Source organism: Aphanomyces astaci (genome assembly GCF_000520075.1).
Source record: "Aphanomyces astaci strain APO3 unplaced genomic scaffold supercont1.124, whole genome shotgun sequence".
NCBI lineage: Eukaryota > Oomycota > Saprolegniomycetes > Saprolegniales > Verrucalvaceae > Aphanomyces > Aphanomyces astaci.
Window position 1 is genome coordinate 28,932 of NW_009798387.1, and position 27,301 is coordinate 56,232.

Consider the following 27,301-nt stretch of genomic DNA (forward strand, 5'->3'; position numbering starts at 1 on the left):
CCCAATTGAGGGATATCGATATCCTCGTCGACGTAACTAGCAGATCGCGCTGTCTTCATGCGTTTGGTTGATACACGGAGATCTATAGTAAAAACGTCATATCAACGACGTTATGCGTGTGATGTATGAAATGTCGTACCGTTTGCCATCTTGGTGTTTCGCACATGGAGTGCAAACACCTGATTGTTGTACAGACAACGAGGGAATTTAAGGCTCATCGAAGTTCTGTGTGTAGCGCAAATTTCACGATATGACTGGATAGCGTAGTTCGAAATTCGAAACATATTATAAAAATTCACCAATAGAAATTTAAGTATTTCGTGATTTGCTGCTGATTGGCTGAAAAAAGTGTGTGACACTCAAAACTTCGATGAGCCTTAAATTCCCTCGTTGTCTGTAGTGCTTGAATACTTCAGGTGCAAGTGCTCGTGCGTCTTGTGCTTCCGTCGATCTTACGCTTCTCAACGAGTATTTAAAGTACTTGTACTTCACAGTCAGCTGTCCACGGTGCGACCATTCCTTGACTGTGAATGACAGCTTGCTGTCAAAATTCAAATTTATCCGGATAAATGAGATCTTCGCGCCTTTTCACAGCAATTATATTACAATTCAAAGACTTAAAAAATAATATGACATTCAAATGTTATAATATTATAAATTAACATTCAAACATCAACAGACATGACGAAAAAATATGACGAAGAAAGTTGGTTAACTTTGATCTTATATTTTATGTTATCTTCTCAGTCCCCAGTCCCATTCTTGTTCCGCTAGCTGGTACTCTCGCAGCATGACCCGCATCACTTGGAGGATGTCGCGGTTCATCCGCTCAGCCGTTCCATTGCGCCAGGGGCAGTAGGTCAAGGTTAGGTCATGATGGACCTTGAACTTGTGGGCTAACGCTTTCATGACTACGCTTTTGAATTGGGGTCCTTGGTCGCTGACCCAGACTCGTGGCATTCCGAACCGCTTCGTCCAGTCCACCAGGGCATCCACACATACTTGGCTCGCTGGGCCATCGCATACAATGAGCTCGCAGTAGTGGGTAAGATCGTCTTTGAGTACCAGTACCAGCACGTAATTCGCTCCACTGAATGCTTCGCCCATGTAGAGGTAGTCGAAGTGGATTCCTTCGGTGCGCTCTTTCGCGTGCCATCTCGGAGTATACGGTCGATGGACCACGCTTCCCCATTTCAAATGAGGGCACAATAAGCAGCCATGGAGGAATTCACTGGCCCTGTCGGCCAAGTGGACATAGCCACCAGCGCTGCATATCCACGGTGCCCGGCGCTGCCGCAGTGGGCAACGACCATGATCCGCTGGATCAGGTCGTTCGCCGCACTCGGAATCCATAGCCGCTCGTCCACTTGCCACAGTCCGTCCACCACGGTAGCTCGCTTTGGTTTGACTTTGCCATGCTGGTCTTGTGCGTGACGGATGTCCACCACACATGGCCACACAAAGTCCTTGTCCAGCGGCCTGCAGTTTTGGTTATGCCGCTGGAGGGACTTTGCGCGCTTTGATCTTCTTGGACACTTGGCCATGGCTCCGACGTATTTTGACCCGCTTGGTCGCCAGACTTGGTATCGGCTGACCCCAACGGCTCATCATATCCGCCCAAAGGCTGTGGATGCCGTCGATGTGCATGATTTCATAACGATAGCCGCCAATGATGACAGCCCATCGCATGAGTTTTCCGCGTGTGTGCGTTTTCCATTCTTCGCCCGGGGCAAAGACATGGATGAAGTTCTTGTGGACATAGTACATCTTGAACCCCGTAGGTCGTATAAGTATGTAGTTGAGCTTCTCGCACGCACGCGCAATAGGGTATGACTGACCACGCCTTCTGGGCGCCCGCAAACATCCCCGACTGACATAAGAGCAGTTCGTAACGTTGTTCTTGGACTGGGCTGTCGTCATCGAATGCCACCACTTGAGTTACCACAATCAACCATCCATAATCGCTTGCATCCGTGAACAAACACATCGTGGCGTCAACACGCGGGTGAGGCAGTTCAACCGATGATCGTAGCTTGGATTTAACGGCGTCAAATGTTTGCTTCTCGCCATCGGTTAGTTCCAGCTGAACACCATACGCGATCCGCTTCTTCTTGCCCTTGCTGTCGAGGGCCTTCGTCAGACACTGCTGCAGTGGGTCTACGGTTTGTGCGTACTCTGTCATTGAGTCCCGCAGCCAGTTCACGGCGCACACAAACTGCTGCAATTCTCCCGCATTCGTAGGGTAGGGGATCGCACACAGATGTTCTATGCGTTCGGGTCATATCACCACTGATGATGCGTCCAAACCACTTGACTTGGTCCGTGAACAGCTTGGTCTTGGACGGACTCAACTTGAAAGCTTACTGGGCCACTCAATCGAAGAATGACTCGAGGGCATCCACGTACTCTTCCACTGTGTCGGCGTGCACAAAGATGTCGTCGATCCAGATCAGCATGTTCTTGTAGAGCAAGTCTTTGTAACACTCCTCGTTCGTTGATTGCACGTAGAGGGCACTGTCCACATGGCCTTGCATCACTCGATCCGGAGTGTACACTCATCCGTTCAGCATGAACGACAACATGTCCCAGTTGTCTAGGTGCAGAGGGAACTGCCAAAAGCACTTGGGCAGACCAAACACACCCGTCGCTTTCTTGCTTCGCAGAGGATTGTACCTTGGAATGACACTGTTTCCGCCTTTGGCTCGGTTAGTGAGTTGACACAACGCGGTAGTCGTTGGTTAGCCGATAGTTCTTGAGCACATCATCGTCGCTCCATTTGTCGGCCGATTTCAATTACTTGAGCCTATTTGGCTTGAGAACAGGGTTCACTGGGCTACACCACGCATTTTCCTGGTTGCTCTTGATCACGCCTGCATCGAGTAGTTCTTGCGCAAACAACCTCTCCACCAGGAGGTTGTGCTTCCTTCCTTTGCATCGGTAAGGAACACACCTATCCTTCGGGGTCACCTTCAACGGCTTCACCTTCGCCGGTGGGTCTGCCCCGTTGAACTCGCATTTCCCTCTGGTCTCGAACAGTTTGGTTGACTTTCTTCGCATGTTTCGTAATGCGGCGCCCTTGGTCGTCTTCTTCACGGCCACGTTTTGAACCATAGCAGTTCCTTTTCTGATTTACCATATCCGCATCATGCGTTCGATCAAGCTGCTCGCGTAGGATATCCGCAAAGGCCACCAGGTCGTTTGCATTTTCTCTTCCACTCTGTCGCGTAGGTAGCTTGGTGTGACACGCGCTGCTACCACCTTCACGAACGTTCTCAGCATGGTCGAGTCCTTGAGTTGTTGACGTAAATCGTTCTCATCGATTACATCATCAACCCGCTCCATAAATGACACCAGGCGAGTGGTCACGTCTCCATGGGGGTCGACACTCAGCACCCGACAGTATGTTTGCATGTCTGACTTAGTGGGTGTCCACTTGGTCGCTGGTTGCCCGACGATTTCAATAATGCGGTCACGGTAGTCGTCCTCACTGAGTTGTTCCACAGGCACTCGCCAAACATAGGTGCATGTACCCTTCAGGAGGATGCGGACAGTGGAAGGAATCCACCCCACAGCACTCCGTCGCCACTCACCACCCATACGTTGCGCATTCACCCGTAACTTGTCCTCACCAGGAAAGTTCTGTCCACACAGGTGATCCGGGGGGTTGAACATCTGCCACCACCAATGAAGGTCAACTGGAGTTGAAGTTGGATCCCCATCCTCCGCTGCTTAGCGTCGGTGGTCCACTTGAAAGGGATCCCCATCCCGAACTACTTGGCAGGGTGGTGTCCAGCATACGTCGATCATGGGCCGCACGCGCCACTTTGGCATGATCGACATGCTTTTTCTTTGGGGAACCACTGGCTTTGTTGATCCGTCGCCGCTCAGCTGGCATGTGTTGTTCTTCTTGGTATTCATTTTCTTCTTCCTCGCTGTCAGGAGTACTGTCCGGTCGATTCCGTCGTTCCACACGTAGCTTAGCTCGAGCTCCCGCCTTTTCGTCCGCTCGTTTCTCGGCATCGGACTTCTTTCTGGCGGCGGGTAGTCTTCATCAATCCTACAATAGGCCAACGACCTCTCCCTCGCCCCACGCCCAGGCAAACACTTTCACCGCCGATGGTTCACTACACTACATGTGTATTGGACCCACAAGTGCCAAGAACAATATCTAGATACCAAACAGGACGGCGATGCCGCACTAGCACAAGCGGTCAACGCTGGCATCAAACAGCACCGCCGGGGTCACGAAGACACCCCGGGTGTTTTAAGTCGTAGTCGGAAGCCGTTGCCATGCGGCCGGTGCGAGGTAGATAAGGGGTAAATTGGCACTCAGCCATCGGTAGACGTAGTGACACGTCGGATCTTCTGGAGGGTGCGGGAATTGGTCCAAACTAACAATCTCACATGTTATGGTGCAAAGACTACTACTACATAGAATACGTAGTATTCGATTGACATGTTATCCACTACCGTAGTTAGACCGAAAACAGTGGCGAACCATTTTCAATTGTCACATGGGCAATGTTAGCCACGGCATAGAAGTACAAAGGGTGAAGATGCAATTCATGACGAAAAACTTGTTGGGCGACTTAATCCAAGTCCCGCCATGACACAGGTGGTCCTCAACCGAGGCCACCGGGTGCCGATCCTTGGCGAACCCACACGAAAAGGCATAGTATTACTATTACTATTAGTAGTATTAATAGTAATACTATGCCTTTTCGTGTGGGTTAGTACTAGGACGCAGAAAACAGAACACCTGTCCCAGCCAAATACCGGAAACTCACTCTTGGTTCTGCAACGCCGTGGTAACAACAAGTCAATCAAGTGTGCAGTTTGCAGGGAGTTGGCAATCCCCGATTTGGTTGTTTGTGTTGGCACTGGCGTGGGAAACAACACAAAGTATACTTTCCTTCTAGTGACCTACGGAACTGAGAGCAAAGAACTCAAAAGATCGTGCCCAGAAATCAAAGGCTGCGGCAACGGCGCCAGCAGCTGCGAGTCGCGAAACTGAGAAGGAAGTACCACTGACGGAGCCACCGTTGGTCCCGGTTGTTGGAGGGACCACAGATGTGCTGCCGGCTGTGGAAGAGTCCAAAAGCGAAGACGTCTGGAAGACGATGGAAGAGCTGGCCAAGGCGAACAAGGCCACGGGTAGCGCGCGAGCGGCGTTCACGACCTGGGACGAATCGCGGTGAGGATATGGTGGTCAAACCATGGGACCGAACTGGGAACAACTACCTCGACCTCCAATCGAAGGTATCTATGTTGAACCTACGCAAAGCGATAGCCCGCCGGACCTTACCATAGACATATGGCTTGGGCAGCGGGCACAAGCTCTTCTCGGCCGCACCGACGTACCACACGACCAGCGAACCGCCTCACGAACGTGACGCCGCAACCACCACGCCGACCCCCGCCTGAAGTCCCAATGCACACCGCACACTAACGAAGGCCCGACAAACTGAGGCCGCTGCACGAACCAACCCGGTGTGAACGTGCACAACCTCCATCCGCAAGATTAGTCTAGTTCGCGGGTGCTGCTGCACATGCGCGCACTCGGGTGATAGTGAGCTCGTAAATTTCTCGTAATATCGTTTCATTTAGAGTCAATTTCATTTCAATTTTTGGCAGTCAGTTCCCTTCTCCACCACAGAACAGAACGCACCTCCGTTAAGGGGCTCTTTCAAGTAACTTTCAAGAACTAACGGAGCCAATCAGAATCATTTCCATCGTACTATTTTTTATAATGACTTTTTCAAAGTACGATGGCGAGTCATGTTTTGGGTATTTGTGCATCCCAAGTAGGTTAAAATGATTGGATTACGTTTTACTTGATCTAGGTATTGGATGTTCTACTCGCACCCTGGGGCTGCAAGTTGATCGGAGCCGCCATTAGTCGGCGTGTTCTCGTCAATTGCACCGCCAGGAACAGTGAAATCAATCCCACTTCCGCAGGATACCTTTGGGGTCATGCCATCGACAGCCATGACGATACCTATGGTTACAGTGAGCAGCCAAGTCTTGCTCGCGACACGGCACGGCTGGACTGCTGTTGTGTACGAGGAGAGACCGCGGGACATCATAGCGGAGACTCAAACCTATAGCTAGGCATATCAATGTGCTTCTGATCAATCAACACGTTCCTACGACTCGTATGACGTAGCGCTTTGTGCTTGGTCCTAGTGCAGGTCGCCACCGCTACAGGCAAATTTCGCTGGCGAGCAAGAACTTTGGTGTTTAGGGCCGATTCACAGTAACAGCTTGGAGCAGAGCTGAGATGGGCAAGCTCCGATAAAGATCATGGTCACAGTAGTCGGTCAACGTAACTAAAATATTTCCTATCGTTACCTGATCTTTGAAATGTAAGCATTTGATTGGGTGACGTCAAAATTAGTGTTTTACAGCGGAGCTACGAAACCTCAAAATTCATTGGTTAAAATATGACTTTAGGAATCCTGGAGACCACTGATTGGTGCATATATCATAAAGCAGGGTGTGGAAGTCAATCAGTTCATATTGCCATGAGTCTGACCAAGGATGAAATGGCGGCGATCTACAGCAGTTCCTCGCCCAACAGGCCTCTGACGCCACCGCTCCTTCCACCGCTCCCGGACGTGTGAAACCAGTATCACCTGATCCGTCCAAGATTCCCCACGGTACGAAAACCCCGAAGCTGGTGTGGACGACGGTCATGGTGGTTGCATTGCTACAGAACCGATGCGGGTCGCACAACCATGCATTCAAAGGATCCAAAAGCGCCAAACAGCTGTCGCGTACGTGGGTAAAACATCGCCCTTGCAATCAACTTGGACTGCGACCAATCCGTTACCGGACTGAAGGCAAAGTCGAAGTACCACAAGCTCAAGATCGAGTATGCTACCATCTGCAAGGACTTGGCAAAAACTGGTAACTCATCGTCAAGCTGGAGACTCCCTACTGGTCAGACCTGCAGAGTTGGCTTGTGGCTAAGACTGGCATGGGAAACGTGGAGTACGCAGCACTCAATTCGACAGAGGAGGCTGCTCGTAGTCACACGATCGACTCCGGCTTAGACTCTGACACCGAACATGACAACCTGGACAGCATTGAACAAGACATTGAAGAAGCAGACGGCGGCATGATGTCAACGCCATCGAAGCGCACAGCCAATGGGGATATACGACAGGGCGAAGTCGACCGCCAGCGCGAAAAACGAGCCAAAAAGATGGACATGGCAGCATATATCGTTTCGTTTGGCGAGAGCCTTGCAAAGGGTTTTGCAAGTTCAGGTCGACATGTTGATCATTCAGCATCAATTGGAGATGCTCCTATTCATCTTAAGGAAAGTGTGGACAAGAATATTGAGATTCAAACTCAACTTATGGCCCTTATTAAGAGCCATTTTGGTGCCGAGCAACAATAGCTACATCCCAAACACTTGACCCGTGCAGTCATAACCATCGCAGTGGGTCATGTAAAAGAGTGCTACCGCTACCCTGTCTGGGACACTGTGCGGCGTATGGTGGTGCAGTGGGCCATATATGACTGGCAAATGGTGCTGGGTCCGCAATGCAATTGCATTCAACGATGTCTGCGAGCAACGGAGGTATCGGCTGTACCAGGCTCCATGGTGAGTACTCGTTTTCACCCGGGACCACAGCGATCTTGTTGAGGTCAGCCAAGAAACTACGTTGTGATTGGTTCAAATATGTAAGCTCTGTTACTGTGAATCGCCCCTTATATGAAAATTAGTATATATGCATATGCCGCTGTGATTGGATAGGTTTGTCCAATCCGTGTGCGCTGAAAACCTCAAAACACGATGCACCCAAACACGACAAAACCATTTCTAGCCAATCATGTGCAAGCAGAAAAGACGACCAAAGTGCGATGAAATAACGACAATCCTTGAGAACGCATTTTGACTCAGGTGTTGGAATGGCCTTATCGAAGCTTCGACGAACCACGTCTTCAGAGACCATATTCCACGCAGAGATGGCACGCTGCACCATGGCCATGCACTTTTGCTGAGCGGTGAGTGAGTACGGATATTCGTCGTCGCCAATAATCTGCTCCTCCAGGAGCCACAAGTTGCGGAGGTTGCGCTTGAAAGGCGCCATGACTCCCACGTCGAGCGGCTGGCACACGGACGTGGAGTTGGGGGCAGAGGTGCGTACCCAATTCCTCGTACATGATCTTGTACGATGCCGCAGAGACGTGGCACTCAAAGTTGTCCATGAGAACAACGGATGGCTCTTTGATGCTCTCCCCCAGCAACTTCCGCAGGTACTGAGCCCAAACACGTCCATCCATCCAGGCCTTGGTTTCAACAGCGTAGTAGTGTTCGCTTGGAAAAGTTGGGAACTCCGAGGACTCGATCCAACCACCAGGTGTGCCACGCATAATGAACATCAGCGGCAGTTTTGTTCCGTCAGCTCGCACAGTCAGGACTGCCGTCATACGCATCGAGTGTTTCTCACCAGCGGAGATCTTGGAGCTTCCGCCACGAACAGCCCAGATGTAGCTGGGACGCAAGTCGTAGTACATGCCGGTCTCATCCACGTTGAACACGCAGCACTTGGAGTAGGAGGCATACTCGTGATGGAAATCACCAGCGAATTCTGGGACGTAAGTCGTAGTACATGCCGGTCTCATCCACGTTGAACACGCAGTACTTGGAGTAGGAGGCATACTCGTGATAGAAATCACCAGCGAATTCTGCAGCAACCTCAGCTAGCACGGTTTGCTTGAGCTTGTTCATCGTGGGCAGTTGACGGGAGAAGCCGTGGCGCTTGCAAAATCGCTGCAGTAGCTTGAGCAGTGAGTTGTAGGCAGCATCCGGCTTTTTAGTTGCGAGGTAGTAGAGAAACCACTGGTGGTCAAAGCACGTTCATTATCGCGAACATGAGTTATGAATGCAACTAAACCAGGAGGGTCAGGGAATTCTTCGTAGCGGCGACCTGGCTCGAGCTTATTGTTTTTCTTGTTGCCGTCGCACGCCAGTAGCTCGAAGCGCTAGGCCTGCCAGCAGCGAACGGTGCGCCGAGAGACTTTCAGTACTCTCGCCACCACGCGACAGGACATAGACTCGAGGATACCGATTGCTTCGAGCTTGGTAGAAATTGGATATTGCGTACGCCAGTACTGTCCGTTTGGGCCAGACTAATGCAAAGAGCTTTTCTAGTGGGCCGATTTGGATGCGTTTTGTTTAATCTCTTCGACTGTCACCACAAATGCTGCATGTAGAATCTAGACTGACCACTACCTTCGCAAGAGACGATTCATGAACCCACCATGGAATTCAACGTATTATTATGTGAATGTCGCGGAACTGAGTTATTAAAATGGCTCAATACTCAAATCAATATGATAGAGAATAAAGAAAGCGTTTGATGCAGTGACGCAACGGTTACTACCTCTGTCCGGAAGTAGTTGCAACATTCAGAATAATTTAATAATGAGAGTCAAGATTATCAAAATATCGAAAACTAAAGGTATGCTTTGATAGAGGAGTTTAAGGTGAATACGAATAAACTAATACCGTCCCAGAGTACCCTCAATCGAAAGAGTAAATCAAGAATCCAAGTTTATTACTTTATCCACGATATCCACGATGTAACGTATTTATCCGGAGTGCGGCAAAGTTTGATACTTTATCCTATATACTTTGGATGTAACAATTCTATCCGGAATTGGGTTCCACCCTTATCCGGTTTATCCGTAGTATCGTACATTTTGTCCGGTATTTTCACATTATCTGCACCCATGAGTGATTCCTTTAGATTTGGGTAACAACAGTCATATGAGCAATTCGTACCACGTCGAAATCGTTGAAATACTATTCAACATGTTCCAGGTGAATTACTCGCGAAATTTGTTGCAACCATTTTCGGAATTCAACAATCTCAAATGTTGCAACTACTTTCGGACAGAGGTAGTAGTTCGATGGCATCCAAGATAATTGAGGAAGTGCCAGGGGTTCAAGCCCCTGGCAGCGTCGAACTTTTTCCAATTTCGGAAAAAAAATTGCATTCAAATTTGAGGTGATTTTATTCCAGTAACGTTACAGCATTAGCGCGACCAGGCTGTCATTACCAAAACAAAGCATGGACAACATCCACCAGCTATCCGAGGGAAGAGCCCACAACGACACTCACTGATGCGTCCATCGCGTCGGCGTGGTACCAATGGCCTTGGCTGCTCGGCGCCTTCACCCTGTACCCGCCGAGGCGCTCAATCCCTCCATCACATCGGCAGCCACTCCGGCTTCCAAGGCCAGGGACGATTGCTGCATCGGCAGCAATGACCTCAAGCACGTGAGTTGTCAAACACATCATCAGATCTTGAATGACGCGTGTGCTTGTAGCGCTGCCATGGTGCACCCCATTCATTGGATCCATCAAACGAAGGAAAGCGCTTTCCAATCGTTTTGGAGTGGATGGACAAAACTTCTAGGATCATCGCGTGAAAGCCCCAAAGTTGCAGACCGGTGGCGGTGGAAGCAATCGTCAACATCCTAGTTCAAGGAGCAGTCGCATGGCATCAGCTCCGGACTATTCCCCACCGGGCAACCAGCAAATCGCGAGCCTCGATTGAGCTCTAATTCTGGCAGTACCCAACACCCGATGTATCCTTTGTCCTTCATCCATTTGATCGTTGACTTGCAAGTCATTTGAGATAGGGCGCCATACATGAATACCCAGTCGTTTGCATGTTTGGTGTTTTTCACCACTGCTGCCGACGTATCGATGATGTGCTGGACCAAGTTTGTCACACAGACGCTGGAGTTGAGCGACGTCGACTTCATGTTCGTTGCCTTCCACGTTGTTCCAAATAGGGATTCGTACGGATTGGAGTCTTTTTTGTGGTTGACCAACGCAGCTACATCCCAGGACGAGGATCTTTTGTAGTATCCCGCAAAAACATCAGATTTTTTTAGGAAATACCTTCCACACATTAACACGAGTTGCTTGCGAATTATAGGCTTCATATTTACCTTTAACACGTGCACTTACGGCGTGGATCTCTTCGTTTGTCAAGTTTGAAATGTCGCCAACCGTCTTGACTTAGAACTTACTCAGTTGCACTTGTAACTGCGTTCCAATTCCGCGAAGTCGTGTGACACAATCACCAAGATTAATTCCAATAAAAATACTACTGAGAAATTCCAGCAAAATTCTCTTGAATAATTCCAATAAAATAGTATTGAGAAATTCAAACAAATTACTATTGAGTGTCAGAATTAACAATAATGTATTTATTAATAGAAGTTACCATCTTCGATTGTTCGATGCCCAGTAACCCACGAAGCGTTGTTTCCGGGTAAATCCTTTACTCGGCGAACTTCAAGGGCAACCAGGACATCGATCTCGTCAATCGTCCGGGCCCACTTCCCTGTGTACACAAAGGGCGCACATCGGCGACCTTCTTGTGTCCCAACGTTGTCCACAACACAACACCCAAACGAGAAGCACGTCAGATAGGTGTACTTCGCGTTTAAATACGACTTCTAGGGGGCTAGCGTCCCGTCTTCGTCCCATTGCCGCAATTCGTTTCGAGAGAAACGCCGGTACATAGGGGTGACAACTGGTTTCAAACGGAGTTAATTGCTGTACACAGCATTACGGCCAACATGCACACGGTCGTAAACAGCTCGATACTCGTTGGCCATGTGCGTCGTTTAGGTCAACCCCATGCCAAGTTCCATGCAGTCAGCAACGATTTGGCTCTCGCATGTGTGCAATGCGATCATCTTGTTCAATCCACCGTACTGGGCACCTCTACCGTCGTAATCCACGCCTTGCTTGCAACGGTCACGTGCGTCTTCAAGCACATTAAGGACAGAGTACCTTAACCCTCTGGGCATCTTTAACTGCTGCATGATGGTGTACACAGTGCCAAGTCGTTCAGTCCACTCGGACGATGGTGGTGCGTCGATAAAGTAGAAAAGTAGATGCCCCATGCAACACGGCGTACTTTGTAGGAGACAACCATTCGCGAACCCGTAGGGATACTCTTGTTGCGATCAGCTTTGGTCGTCGACCTTCGCTTTGTTGGCTTTGCCAGGCCGCTGCCACGGCGCTCATGGGTTACTAGTACTATGTATGTAGTAGTAGTAACAAATACCATAATTTAATTGTCAAATTTCACACAATGATTTATTTTATTGTAAGTTGCAAGTATAATACTAGTATACTAGTAGGTGTCATAAAAATACTGGCTAATAAAATTCCTTCCTATTCGCGCCGAAATTTCATTTCAAACCTCATTGACAGTGAATAGCGTACTTTTTCAGGCAAAATAAAACCACTCATGGACTATAGGTTAAACTCCTCAATTCAAATATATATTGAGTTTCAGAAAACACCTCCTAGGGCAAAAGTTATGGGAGTCACAAAGTTTGCTTAACGTTAGTTCCGCCACGTTATTTTACTGCTAGTGTGAAAGTGTGAATTCTGCAAAATTCTCGTGGTTTGTCGAATCAAAATTGAATCGCGCTGGAGTTCTGATTGGTTGATATACTTCTCCTTTCTGTAAATACTTCGCTCATTTATATTTTGGTGAAATTTAATTCTCTAGGAAGTTGTGCACCATTCAAATATAATCATGGATGAAATTCAAAATATACATTAATACATTGAGTATTATAATTCAATCAATATTAATACTAAGCCCAACGTATCTCCAATCGTTCAGGAAATACTGTTGATCCACCCAGAAAGTCGTTTCTTTCTAATCCACGGTATCATTATTGCATACAAATCACAAATATCATCTAAAAAACGCTTCATGAATTATATTTCGATAATTTGGGCTACTGGAGGGTGAGAGAAAATGGTCATATAAGAACGAACTGGATGGAGCTGGTTCCTATAATCGCACTGTTGTATTATTGTCGATTTGATACACATTTGGGGAGGGGGTGCAATCAAATCACGCCGACCAAACCGATCCACAATCGATCTGATTGGTTGAATTTAATTTAGAAGGTTTTGATTGGATAATAATTTTGAGCTCATCTGAAGTAGCCAATCAAATCGATTTAAATTCCAACGAGAAACCACGCCACACCACGAAATTGCACTCGAAAGCACAATATCGGATTAGTTTACCTACTTCACCTGATTGTTGACAGAAAGCTTGGTCGTTGCATCTTCGATGGTGATTTGGTCGTCACCCGTGCTCCATGGAAGCGCATTTTTCTTCACCCTTTCATGATTATTATCATGGCGTGAATAGAATTTTTTAAAATAACACATCAAAACGATATTACAGTACTATTAATATCTATATATATGGATAATAGTGGAAATACGACAAATTCATCCGTTTTGATTGGTCAAAGTTCAAGATACAATTGTAACGGTACAAATCCTGGTCAAGAGCAGTCTGGAGTTGTTCCAAAGCCAGGCCAAAACGTAGCCGACGCCACGTTGCACCCGTCCCACTACACTGTATCTGAAACCCCGAAACCCCTCATTTCTCTCGCAAAACAGCTTTAACGTCCACAAATCTGCCCTGTGGGGGTGGTCGCTACGCTCCATACAACATATTGAATTACAATACACCTCTTGTCTCTTGTTCACTTACAAATTTCTTAATCTAGTCGCTTCCTATGGCCAACCTCTTGGAGTAGACGAGCGTTCGACTTGGTAACCCAGAATAGCCACTTCAAACTGGTGGTACGATAGGTACTTGGTGAATGTCATTGCCGAGGTCAGACGCTCTGAGGAGTTAGTTCTTCGAGATCGAGTCGAATCATGTCACTGTACTTGAGACACAAACTGATCCTGCGCCAGGATCGGCCACGAACCACTGCTGCCATGCTTGCAGATCCGAACGAGCAGTTGGAATCCATCCAACGACAGCTGCTTCATGGCTTTAGGGGGGAGAACAGACTTAGCACTTTGCTGCCCAAGTTCAACCACTCGATGCCGTCCGCCCACTCAGTCATGATCACCAAGTTTTGAGCTCCTACTGTATCTATCAGGTAGGACCAAGCTAGTGCGATCGACCTCCTTGGTATTCATTGGAGGTTTTTCGCTATTTTGGCGGCCATGTTCCGCCAATAATAGCCCTTCAAAGTTTGCACCACAGTGAACTTGATCACTGCAACAACTGGCTTTGTACTAGTACTGATCTAACGTTGCCTACTTACTCCCTTTACTTTCTACTCGCAGCTGCTGCTTTGGCGACGATGGCGTCCACGGCATCTGCTACCGACTCAAATGTGCAAATGTCATGTCTCGAAGCTGTTTCCTCGAGGTACATTCTGGCGCGGACGAGGTCTTTAAACTCGCGGCCGGTCACGGCACGGCCATCCTCCACCACCACGAGCCCTTCAATCATGGGCTCGATGACCAGAATCACGGCGCGTCCACTGCATACGAGCGCGATCGTATCGATCATGGCGGCGATGCTTCTGCATGTGTTGGGAATGACCATAAGCACAAGACCTGCCTTGACCTTCATGAGTGAGTCCATCTTAGAGCAGTCGCCCAAGGGACTGTAGTACGGCAGCCCCGCCATTTGGAGGCGCGGGATGGCCAGAGTCGCGCGCCAGTTGGTGTTGGTGACGTTCCCGCCCAAGTACACGAGCTCAATCGTGTGGTCGATGTCGGAACTGCTACCGCCGTCGTACTCGATGACAGAGCTGGACGAACTCGATCGTTGAAAGGCGTTCGGCGGCGTCTTCTTCTTCATGCGGCTAAGCACCACGGAAGACCGCTTGCGCAGCCGCGCCGACCGAAGTGAGAATGAACGGCGGGGGTCCAACCTGGAAGAGGAAGCCAGGTGCGCCGATAGAATGTCCACGGCCGCCTCTACGGACGAACACAGCGTCGTGTGCGGGTACTCCATGGAGAAATGCCGTAAACATGCGCGCGCGTCGTTCAAGTCGGCGATCTCGAGCGACGACAAGCACGTGCCTTCGAGGAGCACTTGCTCGTGCAATGGCATGTCCTCGACGACGAGCAGCACGGTCCGACCGCAACACATGAACTCGGCGGCTTCGTTCATGCTCACGATTGCCCGTGTGCAGTTGTCGATGACGAATAGAACCACGGACGCTAGATGAGGATACATCGTAAGGAATGGGGAGTTGAGAGGTGGAGATAGATGTATGTATGCATACCTGTGTCTTTGGCGCGAGATTCCACGGCAATGAGGTCTTCGTACCACTCGTCCACCTGCGGGTTGTAGAACGAAATGCCGGCCGCATCGAGACGGGGAATGGCCACATCGCGGCGCCACGTCGTCGGGTTGCAGCTCTACGCGTGAATCGACATGAGGATTGGCATGTGATGGAGCAAGGTACCCCGCCTAAGAACACATCCACGGGAGGGTCGTGGACAGGCGACGACGGCGGGAGCGTCGACGAGCGATGGGAGAAGCGCGGACACCGCTGCGTGGGTTGGAGAGACGTCACTTGGACCTCGGGACTCGAGTATGATCGATCGAGCGGACTGCGCTTCGGAGGAAGTCCCAAGTTGGCGATCATGATGGCGGCACCTTGTGGAATGCGGTATTTGGGTGGTTTTGATTGGCGGAATGAATGTGATGTCCATACCGTAATAATTAATTCCCTCTGTATTAATATCCTGATCTTTAAAGATGATATTGCTTTATCTTGATGTTTGTATGGAACTTAAAAGTACCACAGGTTGAAGTTTGATACCTTACCACTATTACTTGTAAAAAACACCTTCTGTATTTTAAATGGCCAATGGGATCACACATACATCAAAACGAACCAATCATAGTTGTCCAATGGTTCTCAAAGAAACCCAACGCAAAATTCTTCAAATTTACAAACCTCAGTGAGACATCTGATTGGCTAATATCCATTTCACCCTTGCAGGTAGAAAATCGAACGAAGAGAATCTTTGGATTGACCATTAGTACCGAATCTCCAATATCAGTTGCTTCAAACAATAGATACTTTTGCGAAGTGAATATTTGACTTTTCAGCCAATCGGAGGCTCGTATTACACATTGCCATGCATGCGGAAAGAATACTACAGTAATGCAACCCACACATTAATGTAACTACACTCGAATTTGCGGTCCAGTTGAAGAAATTGGATAGAGCTTTCTTCCCATGTATTTGTATAACTGTACTGCGAAAGATTATTCTACAACGGTAATGCGTCAAAAGCATCGCTTGATTCAATGGTAATCTCGCGTACAAGGACTCTAACATGGACATGTTAACAGCCGGGTTTGGCCGGCAAGAATGGTTCGATGAAGCTGCGCGCGGCAGACACCCGGGCATATACCCCCGGGATGTTCTTGGACGCGCACGGAGGCCCCCAGCTGGCCAGCCCCACGACAAACTCGTCCGCTCCTTTCCACACAGTCAGAGGGCCCCCATTATCCCCAAAGCACCAGTCCTTGCTATCCCCCCCGGCGCAAAGCATTGACTGTCGAAGCGCCCTGAACGGCTTCACAGCCGCCGCGCACGCCGCTTGGTCCCAAATAGGAACGTCGGCTTGCAGCAGTACTTGGGAGAACTGGTTCGAGTTGGTCGCATTGAGGCCCCACCCGCGCACCCATGCAATGGTGTTGGGGGGGGCGTACTCGTCGTCGTCGAACGCGACTTTAACAGGGGCGGCGAACTTCACTGCAGTTTCGAGCTCGAAAATCGCAAAGTCGTACTCGAACGAGGTCGCGTTGAACTGAGGGTGCGCCGTCTTCTTGACGATTTTAACACGCTCGCCATCTACGTTGCCCTGGAGGTAGTGCGACCCCACCGACGCAAACGCAAAGTAAGACTTGAGGCAGCTCGCGGAAGTGAGCAGCACCTTGGGCGCGATCAGCGCCGCCCCGCAAATTGACTGGCCGACTTCTGTCGCCCGAAGCCCCGTCACGAACAGGTGCTTGCCGATGGGGGCCACCGTGCCGTTGATGATGCGGCCATCCAAGGGGCTAGCGGTGGTAGCAGCGACGGAAGAGGCCGCGGCAATGACCTGGAGGGGGCTGACCATGGCTGGACGATTGATAGAATAACGTTAGATATGCAGCCAATGTGGGGGCAGGACAAGATAATGGTCGGGATCATGCATACAGTTGTACAGTAGTAGACCATGTGCGGATGACACATGGCACGTTGGGTGTTGTTGGTAGTTTGACCCAATTCAAATGTACAATTCCCCTATTAAAACAGTTCCACTGTGTGATTTCTTTGAAATTGTCATTTATATGGATTTGAGTATACTATGATCACCTCACCACTTACTAGGGGTTAAGTGCCCCTCAGTGGTTAGCGATAGGTAACCACTGTGATGCAGTAGTTAACCGTGGGGATTTAGCGCTATATGTACTCATCGGGGGTAGGATGGAATCTCAGGTTACAGGGTTAAGTAAAGTGTATCCGGATGGCATAATTACCTCATTGACTGTGAAAGTCATAACAACAGTAACGTTAGAACGGTTTTAGTCGGGGAATTGCTCCAATTCAAACTCTTTGAAAACTGTTTTGTGCGGCCTGATTTCTGGTTATGTAGTGGGTATTCCTGATTGAACTCGTTCTTTTTGATTGGACAACACGTGCAATCGGTAGCGAATCAAGAACGACCCCCATGGATCCAATCGACTTATGGATGTCGTGGCCGCGCTACCAACCACGATAACGTCAGCCCACGGTGATGATGCCGCACCTTGAAACACTGCTGAGAATTTACGTCAACGTTGGTGTTTGTAAGCAATAATGCTTGGTAAAAGTTGATAAGGACAACTTTGAGGTTAAGAAGTGCGTTAAGTGGCAGCCACTGTGCCGATGAGAGCGACGCCTCCTTTGCCGCTGGGGGTTTCCACTTCCAGCACGCCTTGAATCGCCCCTGGGGTGGTAAAAGTGACGACGAGGGTGACCGTGGCTCGGAGGCCTGGGGCTACCTTGGCCTTTTCCTTGTCGTACTGGGCCTACAAATAACAAATCCAACTAACATCATTCAAATATCTGGCTAGTTGACCTACGTACCACAGCATAGGGACAGTCCACGCCTCCACTGTTAACACGAAGTGCTCGAATACGAAATCGTTCTTGCTTGGTGCCGAGGTTGTGTACTTTGACAGGAAAGTGGTACGTGTGGTTGGCAGTGACCATATGAAAGTTGACAATACTTGGTTCGATTTCAACCACCGACGTAGGAAAAGTATTTTGAACCGACGGGGACTTGGGGGGTTGTTTGGGGGTACTTGACGGCGAGTATGGCCAATGCAGCGTATGTTTGTAGTCGGACGAGTACGGTCGTGATTGGGGCGAGTGGGGCGGAGATGCCAACAGCGTGAGGCCGTCGGATGTGCTGGGGCGCCGTGTGAGTTGCTGAGCAACGGCGTACTTGGGGATCCTAGCCTTGGCAAATGAGTGTGTGGCCACGGGTCTTGGCGAGTACAGCTGCTGCCGAACAAGTGCTGCGTACGACGTGTCTTCAAACAGGTCGACATGATGGCCCACCGCCGCCTTGTCTTTGAACGGACTCACAAGTTTGCGCTGGGAAAGGGCGGGCAATGTGATCGTAGCTCGGGGCATCGACGTCGAGTTGCCCTGGACAAGGGTATGGTGGCCTCGATCTGTGAGCGTCCATACTGCCTTTTCGTCGGTTTCCTTCCTAAAATGATATATGCCATTTGGTTGAAAACTATCGCACGTTCAACGAACAGACCAGAGGGACTCGTGGTGCGTGGCTACGGCCACGCGGTACTGATGCGCGTGAAACTGCGGTGGCCGGCGGTTTAGTGTACCAAACCGCTTGGAGTATTCCTTTTTGAAGTCGTGGATGTTTTGGGCGTTATGACGGAGGATAAAGTCGTCTTGCCGGGGCTTTGGAAGGGACCGACAGCTGTAGTCCTTCTGCGGGGTATATGGGCCATAGTCTTGCAGCACTTGTAGCATGAGACGACCCTTTTCGTCCAGGACGTTGCGGGAGGTACTGGTTTTCGACGGAGATGACTTCACGGGTAGTTTTAATGTGGCGGCGGTGCTGCCACGAGTGGAGGACATGGGAGGAGGTTTGTCTGCCGCCGGCCGATGGGACTTCGTCCGAGAGAGTAGCGAAGAAGGGCACTCTTCGATGCGGAGGTCCAGAAGAGACGTCGACGACTCCTCCTCCATCGTATTGCTCGCTCCTCACCAACGTACACTAAGTAGTGTATTTATAAACCCAAAGTTTTGACTTTGAAACGGGTTATGTTATCACGCGGCTGAGATGTCCATTAACATGGTACTACTAATTAATACCTCTGGTTAGGCAAACATTCAATGAAATACAAAAACCAACTTCTTCGAATCTGTAGTAAAAAAGTTTACACTACCATCAGTCACAGACGCGTATCCATCAATTCCAATGCAATCGCGTCATCCTCAGCCACATTATTGCTCCGAGGGATCTTGTAGCTGTTCCCGCCATTGACCCCAACAATCGCATGCATTAACCGTCGCCAGGTTCGAAACGTCTTCTCCAAAGTCAATGATGGCAGGCACTTGAACGATCCCTTGACAGGTCCTCCATGGACCGACATTCCATTTGCTGCTACAGTGACTGAATAGAGTTGAAGAAGCCCAGGTCTAGACCTGGTTGGATGTTCCAACCACCCTCAGTTGCCGCTTGAACTAACAAGGCATCGTCAACAGCAATGTGCCCCATTTGTGTTTACTTGCTGAAGTGCCATGCGCTTGTCGTTCGTCAAATTTGATTTGGAATTTGTACTCCGAGCAGAAGGAGCGACGCAGCTAGTGCGAATGTGGTCATATAATTCAACAAAAAATATGATGAGAATCGCCTCAATGAAACGAACACGATCCACTAAGTTTTAGGCCAATCAGATAACTGGAACACTAATTTTTGTTACCACCTGCACTTAATAGTACCTACAGAGGTATTAATAGTTTCAATACTAATAGATAAAATACAATGGACATTTCAGTACTACTAGTACAGTACTAGTAGTACTAGTAAATAGTTAAGCTGACGCAAAGGACGGGTACGATTGCAGTGACAGGTACAACCAGACAAGTTGCAAGTCGCTATTCGAATACTACAATGTTAGTTCAACAGCTATACCAGTACCTGTAATATCATACGTTGAAAAATTGCATGCTTAATCGTAGGATATTAACACCAATACACGAAAAATCAATCCATCCTCGAATATATATTACTATTACGTCGCCATTTGTTCCCTCAGGTACGCCACCACGTGTCGTCGCCCGGCCTTCTTGGCGAATTCCATGGCTTCGTCCACGTCGCACTCGTCACGGTGATCCAGTAGAAACTTCACCACTTCCAAATGTCCTTCCTTCGCCGCCTCCGTCAGCGCCGCTTCCGTGCATCCTTCGGACCGATGTTGGTGCAGGAATTGCACAATTTTCAAATGCCCTCCTTCGCTCGCCTCGTCCATTGCGTCTTCCGTGCACCCTTCGCTGCGATTCGCATGCAGCCACTCGACCACTTCCAGCTGGCCTTCCGCGGCGGCGCCGTCCATCGCGTCGGACGTGCATCCTTCGGTCCGGTGTTCATGCAGGAATTGCACCACTTTCAAATGTCCATTCAACGCCGCGTCGTCCATCGCGTCGGAGGTGCAGCCGTCGTTCCGATGGGTATGCAACCACTGTACGACCTCCAAATGACCGCCCTCCGCCGCGTAATTCATAGCCATGAAGGTAGCACCGGCCGACGTGTGGACGTGCAGCCACTTCAACACGTGGAGGTGGTTGAACTTGGCCGCCCAATTCATCGCCTTTACGGTGCAATGAGCATCGGTGGGGAGATGGGCATGGAGAAAGGCCAGCACGTCGACGTGTCCACTGCGCGCGGCAACATCCATAGCCATCTTGGTGCTCCATCGATCCGACAACATCAAAGAACGAGAGAAAAGGAAGGCGAGGACGTCGACGTGGCCGTAGAGACACGCGTGGATCACAATGGACTCCTGCAACAGCGGCAGGTCGACCCAGAGCTTGGCGAGTCGTGAAATGTCGTGCGTCTTGTACCATGGGGCGAGAACAGCATGCAGGGTTTCGAAATCCTGCTCTTGGATGGAGAACTGCCCGTCGGAGATCGCGGTAAGCGCGGGCATGACGTGTTGGAACGGGAGCATGTCTTGATGCAGCCCTCGTTGGTAATCGAACACACATCCGAGTAAATCGAAGGATCGCAATACAATGTCGGACGTAGCAGCCATGATGAAGGACGATGGAGGCGCGAGGACGGAAAGGCAGGCGGCTGTGGGAGCCTTGGCCGACAAGATTGGATTTCGATTGTGAAGTCAAACACCCACTGAAATCTACGACGGCATGTGATTGGTCGGGGCCGTCTATATGTTTAAACGTGCTTCTTTGACGCGTTTTATACCTTCAAACTGGGCGAAATACCTGGGTTTTAAGACACGTTAAAGGCCAGAAAAGAGCGTTTATTAGGATGCATCCGCAGTAATGGCTGCCAAAATTGATTGTCGCGTATAACGGACTTTTTGTTATAAGTTTTATAATTTTACCCTCTTTATATAACATTTGGAGGGCAAACCACACCATCTGGACGTCCTCGACTACAGCTTACCGCACATTTCGTGACTTATAGTTAGTTGCCCATTGTGGATCTATCCATGTGATCGCATCAGATGTATTGCTGGTACTTTGACAACGCAATTTGGCTCACCACAACCGCAAACGTTGGCTTGATATCATAGGCTGGGTGGGACCTGGAAGGGCGACGTTCTACCGATAATACATACATACAACTTTAGACTATGGTTAACGATAGCACTAACGTCAGTAGTATACTGTACTTTACAGTTATGTGGCGTATCTGTTTGCAATCACCAAAGGACGTTGACGTTAATTGATGGCTGATAATAACATATCGATTGTTACATTCACAATACAACATCGCCAATGATCCGTTTCAGGTTTATTATATTTTAAACACGCCTGCCAGCCAGTCAAAGGCAGCGACCAATGGCATGTCGAGGATCTACGTCCAGTGCTATTTTATGGCTGACTTTGGAATTGGAATAAGCTTACCAGTAGTATGTTCCATATTGCGCACCTTTACTGCGGCGGCAGTGTCTACAGTATCTCACTGATTGATCACCACGCAGCGAATTCGATGCCAACATGGGCGCCCAACATCAGCGAAACAGGTCGAAAGATAGGCAGAACCCATGAACTTCTACTAAAGTTAACGTTATAATAGTTAACTTTCTACAGTCTCCTGTGACCATGGATGGAAAATACTGTATTTCAACGAACCTTCGTTTGATTTCAGAGTGAAGATAGCCATTTCGATTCCGTGATGCGGTGCAGTCAGTCATCAAGTCCTTCTAAACCAGGATCCGTGTGAATTCTTTGAAGCCATCCATGTATTGATTGTCCTTTGCTCAAATTTGGAGCTGATTCGAGAATTGATTTGTGTCAGATTTGTAAGCTTATTCAATGTATGGTATACAAATTTAACGATCTACATTTTGGTTGTACATGGTCGAAGATGCTTCAAAATTCTCAATACTGGTACTCCCTCCGTCCCAAAATACTTGCGTAGTCTTGGGGAGGGGGGAAATGACTCGCCATTATATTTGCAAGTGATTTTCAAACTTGTCTGTCGCCCTTCGTTGAATTTCACGTGTTTCATTGGTCCATATGAACAAGCGCGCCAAGTCCTGTCAATTCATATGTCAGCGAGGGAAAAATACACTGGAACCTTCACAGAAGTCGCTCGCAAAGTTCTCATACTTTAAATCATATAAATTGGTGACCAACATTCATAATTCCTGACTGTCTTACAGTTCTTTTTACCTGAACAACATTCCCGAAACAACCAAGATGCACTGCTTGATTTGACACATGTTGACGAAATCCCCAATTCTTTACTCCGGAGTACATTTGAGCCAATCCAAATGGTTCTGTTGACGGCTTTCTCTTAAGTTCATATGGTCCCAAAGGCTAGAATCCAAAAAAATATTTCAATGTCGACAATCCGATTCTTCGCATTAACCAAGCCATGAGCATCAAGTCGAGCACCGACGACACCTACGGAACAGACAACACCGACTTTGCTGTGCTAGGCGAAGCATCACCGCCACCGGAACCCAAGGACCCGATCAAGTTTCCAGTGCTAGACGAACCAGCACCGCCACCGGAACCCAAGCACCCGATCAAGTACCGGCCCGACATCGACGGGCTACGGACGCTCGCGGTGGTTCCCGTGGTACTGTTCCACGCGTACCCGCACTCGATCAAAGGCGGGTTCACAGGCGTCGACGTGTTCTTCGTCATCTCTGGCTACCTCATCTCGGGCATCCTCTTCAAAGAAAACGCCAGAAGCTCGTTCACGTACGCCGACTTTTACTCGCGCCGCATCCGCCGCATCTTCCCGGCGCTGCTGCTCGTGCTCACGTACACGCTGGTTGTGGGCTGCTTGTGGTTGCTGGACAAGGCGCTCCAGTCCATGGCCATCACCCTCGTGGCCGGGACGCTCTTTGGGGCCAACATCCAGCTACTGACCGTCCAACAGGGCTACTTTGACGCCAGTGTCAAGGAGAATCCGCTGCTGCACCTGTGGTCCCTAGGTGTGGAGGAGCAGTTTTACATCTTTTGGCCACTGTTCGTGTCCGTGATCCATCGGTTGTCGTTCCGCAAGGCGCTGGCATGCCAATTGGCTGTGATGGTGGCCAGCTTCGCGTGCAACATCCTCTTCTTGGGTTACGGTGGCGAGAACAAGTACTCGTTCTACTTTCCCCTGAGTCGGTTCTGGCAGATGGCGGTGGGTGGTCTTTTGGCGTACATCAACCTACCAGCCATTGGGGATAATTCCAAGCTCATCCGACACTTGACCGACGTGCCAGCGACCCATTCCGCTGTCTTTTCAGTGTGTGGCCTGGCTGCGATTGCAGTTGGCTACATTGTCATTGACGAATCAATGGCGTTCCCTGGCTACTGGTCGCTGCTGCCTACGTTGGGCACTGCCAGCTTGATCTTGGCCGGACCCTCGACTTTTATCAACAAGTACATTCTCGGCAATTCTGCGATGACGTTCATTGGCCAAATCAGCTATGCGCTGTACCTGTGGCACTGGCCACTCCTGGTGTACGCCAAGCTTCGGCACCCAGTCGACCCGCCGTTCTACATGCAGCCGTACTCGATGGTAGTTCTGTCCGTGGTGCTCAGTATCGCTACGTTGTATTTGGTCGAAAATAACTTGCGGCGACGGAAGGCGAAGTGGCTTGTGCCAGTGCTGTTTGGGCTCATGGTGCTGGTTTCAGCGATGGCAGTGGTGGTGTACTTCCTCCCGTCGACGTTTTCGGTCATTTCGGCCAAGATCGAAGCCAACAACAATGAGAGAGGCGAACTCATCGTGGAGGTGGGCATCACGCCCAACTGGAGCCGCGGCCCTCGACAAAAGGAACTCACAACGATCGCAGCTCAAGCTGCGCCCCAAGACTGGCACCCATGGGACGGCGGCTACGTGTTTACCGACGTGTCCAACGCCGTCGAGGACGACGACGGTATTAAAGTTCTGAACGGGAACGCCACTTCGGCGCCTCTGGTGGTCGTACTGGGAGATTCTCACGCGAATATGGTCGCCCCTCGCTTTGCCAAGCTATTCCAAGTAGCCCAAGAAACCAACCAGCCATTTCCTCAAGTCATGTTCCGCACATTTGACGGCACTCCGCCTTTGGCTTGCATTCCGTGGCATGCCGCCAATGTGGCGTTTGTCCAGGCCAACAAGCCCAAAGTAGTGCTGATCTCGTCCAACTGGGTGCAGTTTTTGAGAGCGGGCGCAAAAGAACCGACGAAACTGAGCAACACCTTGGCCTGCTGCAAGATGGGGTACCAAGACGGGTGCGAAAACCAAAGCGAAGCCGACCGCCTTGCATTGGTAAATCACCTGGAAAACGATATCAAAGCGTTTGTGGCTTCAGGGATCAAGGTCTTTGTGGCCACAACCAACCCCGAAGGAGAGATGTTTAACCCAACGAAAATGCTCAGTGGCAGCACCGTTCTGCCGACTCCACCAGTGAGTTTAGCTGCATTTCGACAACAACACAAGGTGATGGTGGACTTGATTGAAGACGCGACCAAGGCTGCGAATGCGACGATCATTGACTTTGCAGACAACCAGTGCTTTCAAGATGTATGCGAAGTGGTGTCGATGAAGGAAGGCGAGCCCGTGTTCAAAGACTCCAACCACTTTCGGCCGTATTATGCACGCAACTACATCACCGTATTGGACCAAGTGGTGGCCGCGGCAATCGTTGAACCGTAATCAGCTCAAAAGGAAATACTAGTACACGTAGTATTAATTACGTACTATAGTACTCCAGCACTTCAAGTATTACTACGTAGTACTAGTATAATGACGTTCCTGTAGTTTGTTCGATTATGGTGTTGTCAATCGCTCGTTTGTAATTATACCTACCGTTTGTTGATACTGACAGCAATGTTGCTGTAGGCAGCATCCAAGACGAAACACCCATGACTTCGACGTCACCACAGCCATGGCACAAGGTCAAGTACTGCACTGTACGGGTAGTAGTAAGAGCATACTAGTACATTCAGACCAATATTTTTGCACTGTACCCTTTTCAACATACTACCTCCAGTGGTTTACTCCTGCCATAAGGGGGAAAGTTGAATATTTTCAAAAATATAGCAAGTTAAAAAATCTGAAAATACATCCAGTGAAGTGCTGAAATCAACCAATCCAATTGGCGTGATACACAATAAAATGAGATGATTTACATTTCAGACACAAAAATGAAAACTTCAATACTCAAGTCAAGACTAAAGCATACGGATAGATCTGAAATCAACCGTAAAACTAGAATGATGAACAAGTTTTGAGCGGCAAATCAAGACGCGCATTTCTTGTTTTCACGCGATAACTCACATCGGACCAGCGCCGTGCCGTTGTGAAGTACCTCCTCTTGCGCGTTGCCCAAGCACCGTGCAAACTACAGCGCGGTGCTATCAACGAGTGGCAAAGATCTTTGGCAAGAATCGCCGCAACATTGCCGACATCTGGGGCCGCGCTAACGTGTCCCTCGGAGGCGAGGGCTTGCCTACGACTCAGACGATACTAGTACGCAATAACATGGCCAGTCTAAAAAAGGGCCTCGTTGAAGTACACGGACTTGCCAGCAAGCATTTGTGCCGTACCTCGGAGTAATGAATGTAGGTTTGCCTAGAAGTACAAATTCTATACTACTTACTGTACAGTAACTGTAAGTAATTAGTATTAGCTTCAGTATCGACGAGCAATATTAATATAAACAGATCTTTTATATTACCTTACAATTCGTATGTGGAGGGGTATATGATTATTATATTTGTGAGGTCTGTGTTTGGCAGCTCTATTTCCGTCCTACATTTTTGAAACGACAGGAGTACACCCGTCTGGAGGTAGTACTTGCAGAATTATTTACTACGTATATGGATTTCAAATATCTGTGATAGTTTTTTGCGTCATCCATCAGCATCCCAACATCATCCAACTATTATATTAGTTCATATTATATATGACCTAATATTAATGTTACAGGTGAGAGTAAATTAGGATGATGCTATTAATAGGTCATTGCATACATGCCTCGTCCGGGAGCGGCACGGCCTACGGCCTACCTGCGCTACCCGAAAAGAAGAAAAGATAGATCATTCGGTGACTTGAGAAGCTGGGATCCGCGCTTTCGTACGGCCGCGCTTGCGCAGACGGCCCCCGGACATTCGAAGCCAACGTTAGGCTTGGTCACTAACTACTGTATTTATTAATTAATTAATATTGCTCGCCAATCTAAAGCTAATATAGAATTTGTACCTTTTTTTTGTCAAACCTACATTCATTACTCCGAGGTTGCGTGCTGGCAAGTCCGTGTACTTCAACGAGGCCCTCTTTGAGACGAGTCTGGATTTGACCTCATTGTCGCCGTCAAAAACGTCAGCTGTGGATAGTGGGATATACTACGCCTCAGCACATCTGTCAATCAGTGTCTCATGTATTTGTATTTCAACCAATGGTATTTCCCAGGATCGTCCAACCAAGGCCAAAATTTCTCATGATCGTCCAAGTTGAACTTTGTCGAAATAATTTTATTCCAAATCGTCCAAGTAGTTTTCATTGGCTAAAAATACTTGGTTAAAAAAGCTATGTCGTGTTTTCCATTGCCATTCCAGAATTCCACAGACCGTGCCGCGCCAGAACGCAGGCATGGACCAAGCACATGCTGGAACATCGGTGAGCACGATCATCCTTCCATAACGTTAACCTAACGGTGTGCTCGAGTTCTGTCGTAGCTGTGCAGTCAGCCCACGGCCGACCCGCCGCAGATT

The 27,301-nt window shown here is 49.1% G+C and overlaps 5 protein-coding genes across 5 annotated transcripts; 1 reads left to right on the plus strand and 4 right to left on the minus strand.

Moving 5' to 3' along the window:
* Window positions 1-14,055: 14,055 nt before the first annotated feature.
* Window positions 14,056-15,521, minus strand: H257_17859 (hypothetical protein). Its single transcript, XM_009846811.1, has 3 exons — window positions 15,299-15,521; window positions 15,116-15,251; window positions 14,056-15,050 (listed from the first exon to the last, which is right to left on the minus strand). The coding sequence occupies exons 1-3, from the start codon at window positions 15,479-15,481 to the stop codon at window positions 14,146-14,148; spliced, it is 1,224 nt and encodes a 407-aa protein (XP_009845113.1). The 5' UTR covers window positions 15,482-15,521; the 3' UTR covers window positions 14,056-14,145.
* Window positions 15,522-16,190: 669 nt separating this feature from the next.
* Window positions 16,191-16,967, minus strand: H257_17860 (hypothetical protein; the record flags this gene model as incomplete). Its single annotated transcript, XM_009846812.1, has 1 exon — window positions 16,191-16,967. The coding sequence occupies one exon, from the start codon at window positions 16,965-16,967 to the stop codon at window positions 16,191-16,193; it is 777 nt and encodes a 258-aa protein (XP_009845114.1).
* Window positions 16,968-17,676: 709 nt separating this feature from the next.
* On the minus strand, window positions 17,677-19,141 carry H257_17861 (hypothetical protein). The gene is made up of 3 exons (XM_009846813.1): window positions 18,645-19,141; window positions 17,960-18,590; window positions 17,677-17,901 (listed from the first exon to the last, which is right to left on the minus strand). The coding sequence occupies exons 1-3, from the start codon at window positions 19,091-19,093 to the stop codon at window positions 17,737-17,739; spliced, it is 1,245 nt and encodes a 414-aa protein (XP_009845115.1). The 5' UTR covers window positions 19,094-19,141; the 3' UTR covers window positions 17,677-17,736.
* A 973-nt stretch (window positions 19,142-20,114) lies between these two features.
* On the minus strand, window positions 20,115-21,252 carry H257_17862 (hypothetical protein). Its single transcript, XM_009846814.1, has one exon. It carries the CDS (start codon window positions 21,160-21,162, stop codon window positions 20,143-20,145), a length of 1,020 nt encoding a protein of 339 aa, XP_009845116.1. The 5' UTR covers window positions 21,163-21,252; the 3' UTR covers window positions 20,115-20,142.
* Window positions 21,253-22,951: 1,699 nt separating this feature from the next.
* On the plus strand, window positions 22,952-25,383 carry H257_17863 (hypothetical protein). Its single transcript, XM_009846815.1, has one exon. The coding sequence runs from the start codon at window positions 22,977-22,979 to the stop codon at window positions 25,239-25,241; it is 2,265 nt and encodes a 754-aa protein (XP_009845117.1). The 5' UTR covers window positions 22,952-22,976; the 3' UTR covers window positions 25,242-25,383.
* The last annotated feature ends 1,918 nt before the right edge of the window (window positions 25,384-27,301 follow it).